Below are 6,669 nucleotides of genomic sequence, written 5' to 3'. Positions count from 1 at the left end.
TTATAACACCTTCGCCTCTTATTCGAATAAAGAATTAAGAAAGAGTGACAGTTCTACATTGAGAACGGAGAAGAGGGAAAGAGATCGACTGTTCTTCATATCTTTCTGGTGATGGCTTCCCCCCATCACAAAATCAGATATAGAGGAGGTAACCTTGCTCCTATGGTGTCTGATTTAGGTTTCGGTTTCATGGTAGCTTTTGAGGTACATATCGAATCGACTTCATGGGTATCTTGAAGCTTGCCAGAAGCATATGATTTTGCGGGTGGGTTCTACAATACTGAAAGAAAATAGAAAGGGGAGATGTAGAGGATGGGTGAAAGTGGGCACAATTTCCTTCTTTAAATGATAAATAATATTAGATTAATTGAAAAAAATACACAGGGGCATTATTGTCATTTTAAATCTGGTATGGACTAAACCTGCAACAAAATCGTCTTTTAGGGATAAAACATGCAACTTTAAACCAAACGAGGGACCGTCCGAGTTAATTTTTGAAAATAGGGACTAAACGTGCTTTTCGGCACCTGCACGAGGGACGATTCGTGTAATTTACCCTATAAAATTCCTAAGGCTAAATGGTATCGTAATGTTTTTACCTATGAAATAAGTATGTCACATAGGCGTCAAGTAAACTTTTATATTTTTGCCATAATTTTACCTATGAGTGTGGTGTGATGATGTTTTTACCTATTAATTTTTTCCTTTTCTTTTTTATATATTAATTAATATAAATACAAACTTTATAATCTTTTATTTACAATAACAATTAATTTAAAACTTTATACAAAAGGTTGTCATGGCATTTAAAAATAAATATATAAATTACATTTGAAAATTACATAAACAAAAACTTTTAAAACACATAGATTTGTTATAGTTTTTAATCGTTATCCTTTTTCAATAAATTACGTTTATTTTGGTATTTAGGTTAGTAAATAAGGTACTTGAAATACGTAGATAACATTTACTCTTTTTATATTGACTAAACAATTCATAGAGAAAAAAAAACAAATCACCATATTAATCAATATATATTTGTTTCAAATAACTCAACGATGGAAGCAAGCGTTGGGTAAACAAAGGTCATATCTTCTATTTGATCGGTAAACAAAACGGTGGAAACATACCGATACCTCCGCTATATTACCGCCGGTACAAAAGCGGTCATAGAGTGGTGTTTACCGCCGGCAACACCTTCCTCGTAGGATTACCGTCGGCATAAATCTCTCCACACCGTTTAGCCTAATCAGGCGTATGATCTTGAGAGTAGAAAAAGGCAAGATTTTCTTTCCTTTTTCCCTCCTTTTCCTTTAAAAATCAGGCTTGTTCTTACTTAGTTCCTATCGTTACTTGATTGTTGTTCTCTCAGTTTACTCTTTGTTATTGGTTTCTAAATTTTTAAATTTTTATTTCAGCTGAAAGTTAAAAGACATGGCTGGTGGTAAAGGAGACAAGCCTGCTAATGCCAACAAATCTAATGCAGCTGCAAACCCTAGCAGTGAGTGTTTTTACTAATTACTAAATTCTGTCTTTGAGCTCAGCATACACATACACATACACATACACGCTACATATGGTGTAATGCGTATGAATTTATTAGTCTTAATTGGTCTAAGAAAAGAGATGTTTTCATGAAAAAGTCTAATGATTCTGTTGAAATTTGATTTATGAGTTAAAGTTGACAGTTTTTTTGTTAGAAAGTGGATGTTAATGGATGACATACACCAAACTATGTTGCTTGCGTTAGAAAATATGTGTAAAGTTATAAATTACGGACGGATGCAAAATCAAATGATTTAATTTTTTAATTCAAATTGATGTCAAATCATCAAAATTTTAAGAAAAAACTGAAAGACAGTGTCTTTTGCTTATTTAAGTATGGGATTTTGTAATAAGCATTAATTATGAGAAATATTGCCCTAATTAAATATGAAATATATTAATTATAATGAATATTCTCTATAATTATCGCATTATATATTTTTCAATGAGAAATATTCCTTATAGTTAATGTATTTCACATAATTAAACATGTAGATTCTTGAACGTAAATTTGTTATATTCCATATCTAATTTTGTGATAAATTAAATTTGTGATTGCAGAGGGAAGGAAGAAGGAGACTGGTCTAGGTCTTACTAATACTAAAGATGGCAACTTTGGTGAATGGTATTCTGAGGTATAATTAATTACATGACATTCCTATTGTTTTGTAATTATTGACATGATGCCTATATAATACGAGTATTTCTCTAACTTTTTTTTTTAAATCTTTTTGGGTAATTGGGTCGTGTAGGTTGTTACAAATGGTGAAATGATAGAATATTATAATATATCTGGCTGTTATATCCTCCGACCATGGGCAATGTCTATTTGGGAGATAATGCAAGTAAGCATAACTATTTGTTAATTTAATAATACAGTTTTAGCTCTTATGTTTATTGAATACATCTATCTTTATTCATTGCAGACATACATGCAGAAATCAAGAAGATGAAGATTAAAACTTGTTACTTCCCACTTTTTGTATCCAACAACGTTCTACAAAAAGAGAAGGATCACATACAGGGTTTTGCTCCTGAGGTATATATATATGTATCGTATCTCACTATCTTTATCAACACTATAATTGATCTCGTTTTCATTTTGTTTTGCCAAAAAAGACATGAATGCCCTCCTTATTTTGCTTTCAGGTTGCATGGGTGACAAGATCAGGGGACTCTGAATTGGAAATTCCAATTGCAATTAGACCAACAAGTGAAACAGTGATGTATCCGTATTTCTCAAAATGGATCAGGGGACACCGTGACTTACCCTTGAAACTTAACCAATGGTGTAATGTTGTTCGATGGGAATTTAGTAATCCTACTCCATTCATCAGGTAGCTTTCTTATTCATAATTCATCACATTGCATGATTTTTTTTTCTTTTTTTTTCTTTTGATCTTGATTTTCCCTTTCATGAAAATGATAATAAACTTTCTGTTGTTATTCTAGGAGTCGTGAGTTTCTTTGGCAAGAAGGGCACACTGCCTTTGCAACAAAGGAGGAGGCAGACACTGAGGTATGATTATTAATTTAAGGAATTAATAACTATCTTTGTTGTGCTTTATTGTATTTTTATATTGCTATCGTGATTTTAACTTAAAATCACGATAGCAATAGTAAACTATACTATAAATAATCTAGTTGTTTATATCCTTAAATTGGTGAAAGTACGTTGTGCTTTAGTGTATTATACTATTATTATACACTGATATTGGTAAATTAGGTTAATAAATATATAAAAAAAAACTATCGTATCAATATCAGTATACTTGTTGATTGATAAAATAGTTTAATGATGTATTTATTTTTAGGTTGTTGAAATTCTTGAACTGTATAGACGGCTATACGAAGAGTACTTAGCTGTGCCTGTGGTGAAAGGGAAAAAAAGTGAGATGGAGAAGTTTGCCGGTGGACTTTATACCACCAGTGTTGAGGTACTTACTTACCGACAATACTTTTTGAAAATGTTAAATGACGTTTTTGCCCCTGTCAAGTCATTATATATAACTAATTACATTATTTATAATTTTATATAATGCGAACAGGCGTTTATTCCACATAGTGGGCGTGGTGTACAAGGTGCGACTTCCCACTGCTTAGGCCAGAATTTTGCAAAAATGTTTGAAATAAAATTCGAAGATGAAAAGGGAGAAAAAGCCATGGTTTGGCAGAATTCTTGGGCATATAGTACTCGAACAGTAAAAAAAAAATTTAAAAACTTTCAATCTCTTTTCTTGTTATATCATCGAAAGTTGCTTTGTATTTAGATGACATTGCTAAAAACGTAAGATTTTTTTACAGATAGGGGTGATGGTGATGGTTCATGGTGATGATAAAGGACTGGTGTTGCCTCCTAAAGTTGCGGGAGTACAAGTGATTGTGATTCATTTGCCTTACAGTGATGCCGACGTTGATGCATTAGTGAATGCAAGTTTGGAGACTGTGAAAGCTTTATGTGATGTAGGAATTCGTGCTGAAGCTGACTTAAGGGAGAATTATAAACCAGGTTGGAAGTATGCTCATTGGGAAATGAAAGGTGTTCCTTTGAGGATTGAAATTGGACCCAGGGACATTGCTAAAAATCAGGTATTAACAGGACCAAAGTGTTTAATTTTTGGTTTTCATTATATCTAGAAGATATATTATCCGAGTTTTAATTAGCTTTTTATTACTTTTGTAAATAAAAAGTTGCACTAATTACGATAAAATAATGTGTTTGTTTTCACTTTTCAGGTGTGTGTGGCTCGTCGTGACAATGGAAAAAAAATTGATATTCCAATGGATGATTTGGTTGATAAAGTAAAGGGTTTGTTGGATGATGTTCAACAAAACATGTTTGAAGTCGCTAAGCAAAAACGAGATGCTTGTGTTCAAGTTATAAAAACTTGGGATGAGTTTATCGTTGCATTAGCCCAAAAGAAATTGATTTTGGCTCCATGGTGTGATGAAGAGGTAATTAATTTATATTCTTTATCATTATAAATTTACAAACAAAATACCTATACAACTTAAAAGACATGCTTCCTGAATAAAAAAAAACAATACAAGAAATGGAATTATAATATTATCGATAGTACATGTAGAGGTGTCACAGAAAAACTACAAATTTGAAACAATATTTGTGATGTGTAGAAAAAGACAAAAAGACAACATTTCAGTCATATCTTGGTGGTTCATGTCTATTTATTATTATTACTGTGCTAATTATTATTAGATTACATTTTAAATCTAATAAGGATTTAAAATGTTTCAGGAAGTCGAGAAAGATGTGAAAACAAAGACAAAAGGGGAGACAGGAGCAGCTAAGACACTTTGTTCTCCATTTGAGCAGCCCGAGCTGCCCAAAGGTATTATTTGATTGCAATTTCTTGAAAAAAATTTCTTGGGCTATTTTCAATAATGACGATAACAGTATCTACGTCTTTTGCACATACAAGAGACGAGCGAGTCCTTGTTTTACTTTTTTTGATGTGACTTTTTATCCTACTTACATCAATCAATTTCAGTCTCAGTCGTCTGATACACATCATACACATCAAACACAGGACAACACGTTCTTTTCTATCCTGTCTTGGAATATCTATGTGACTTAATTTTTGTGACAGGTACATTGTGCTTTGCGTCAGGAAAACCTGCCAAGAAATGGACGTACTGGGGACGAAGCTATTAACAATATTAAGAATTTGGTTTTCTTGTTAATATAGCAGAAACTATTGAGGAATTATGACGTTTTTTTGTGTTTAAGATTTTGCAAAATTCACACACCAATATATATTATAGAGGCAAAAAATTTCCTATAGGAGACAATCTGTGTTCTAGACTGCCTTTGGCATCATATGCTCAAACTGTGTTGTGCATTGTGTAAAGAGGATGTGGTTCATGCTGGTCCCAACTAGCCTAGTTTGTTTCCGGTGCACATCACTTGCAACCTTTGATCACTTGTTCCTCACAACCATTATAAGTGTCATAGTGGTGTTGAGATCGATCCAATCTAAAGGTTTACTACTTTCCATAGTGTTCGACCAAATAAGTTCAGATGATTTTTGCATGCAGGAACATCATTTTGTTATGTTGTATGGATATATTCCAAGAATCTCCCATTTGTGCTACAATAATAGCCTTGTGATTAGTGGTGGAGGCTCTTAGAGGCCAGGAGGGGTCATGGCCTCCCCGGTTTTGAGGTTGATAATACCTATATGTATACAGTTCGCTTACCAAAAATCATTAATATTACTAATGAGCTTACTATAATTATGTAATATAACTTATAATTTTATTTTAAGAGACTAGATAGACAATCAACTAAAATGTCCGCAATTCACTACAATCAACTAAAATGTCCGCAAATCACTGAAAAAAATCAAAACCAATCTTCATTCGTTAGGAAACCAAATCAACGAAGAAGTTACGCTCAAACTATATAAAAACAAATGATCTTAATCTAATTTACAACTTTTTTAACTCAATGTTTTGAGTTTATAAAAACAGTAAACCAAAAAAACTTATTCCAACCACCAGAAAAAGATATCTCAAAGCTGCCCAAAAGAAAACGTCGCTGTCAAAAGAAGAAATCTTAAATCTGACCGGAAACCGCAGCAAGTTGTTCGCCTCCTAACGGGTCACTCTTGCCTCTAACCTCCGCCGTGCCTTCTGTTCGCCGCTGCCCCTTTCCTCTTATGTTTCCTTACCACGAGCGTAACAATTGAGTTGTACGCATTCCCTATATCTCTCTCTCTCTCTCTCTCTCTCTCTCTCTCATACTCATAAATATGATTGTTTATACCTTGATTACTGTTGTGAATATATCTATACAAAAGATACGATATAGACTTTTGAGTCTAGAAGCTGCCAATGTACAAATAACTACTATTACTTTGTTAAATAAATAGAAACTTTTATTTCTTGTTATTGCTATTTAGTATAGTTAGAATTTATAAAAAAATTGTTAGTAACTTAGTATAATTAGAAATTCATAATAAAAACATATTTATTAATTTTATATATGCCATGCAAACACTAAAGTAATTATTAAGGCTGGTTAGTGTCATACCACACTCACCACACTTTTCTAATGTCACATTATTTTTTTGTTTTACCCACAAAATTGATGAGTGTCATACC

At 32.6% G+C, this 6,669-nt stretch overlaps 2 protein-coding genes across 2 annotated transcripts; both read left to right on the top strand.

Moving 5' to 3' along the window:
• The first annotated feature begins 1,434 nt into the window (after nt 1-1,434).
• Nucleotides 1,435-2,950, top strand: LOC128129170 (proline--tRNA ligase, cytoplasmic-like). Its single transcript, XM_052767834.1, has 5 exons — nt 1,435-1,501; nt 2,107-2,180; nt 2,298-2,406; nt 2,472-2,584; nt 2,695-2,950. The coding sequence occupies exons 1-5, from the start codon at nt 1,435-1,437 to the stop codon at nt 2,884-2,886; spliced, it is 555 nt and encodes a 184-aa protein (XP_052623794.1). The 3' UTR covers nt 2,887-2,950.
• Nucleotides 2,951-2,967: 17 nt separating this feature from the next.
• On the top strand, nt 2,968-5,543 carry LOC111912697 (proline--tRNA ligase, cytoplasmic). The gene is given in 8 exon segments (XM_052767833.1): nt 2,968-2,987; nt 3,232-3,262; nt 3,360-3,482; nt 3,594-3,746; nt 3,850-4,134; nt 4,237-4,500; nt 4,802-4,895; nt 5,154-5,543. Coding segments are annotated over 8 exon segments (1,035 nt in total). The 3' UTR covers nt 5,219-5,543.
• The last annotated feature ends 1,126 nt before the right edge of the window (nt 5,544-6,669 follow it).

Source organism: Lactuca sativa, chromosome 9 (genome assembly GCF_002870075.4).
Source record: "Lactuca sativa cultivar Salinas chromosome 9, Lsat_Salinas_v11, whole genome shotgun sequence".
Lineage (NCBI taxonomy): Eukaryota > Viridiplantae > Streptophyta > Magnoliopsida > Asterales > Asteraceae > Lactuca > Lactuca sativa.
This window is presented reverse-complemented; position numbering and strand designations above follow the sequence as displayed.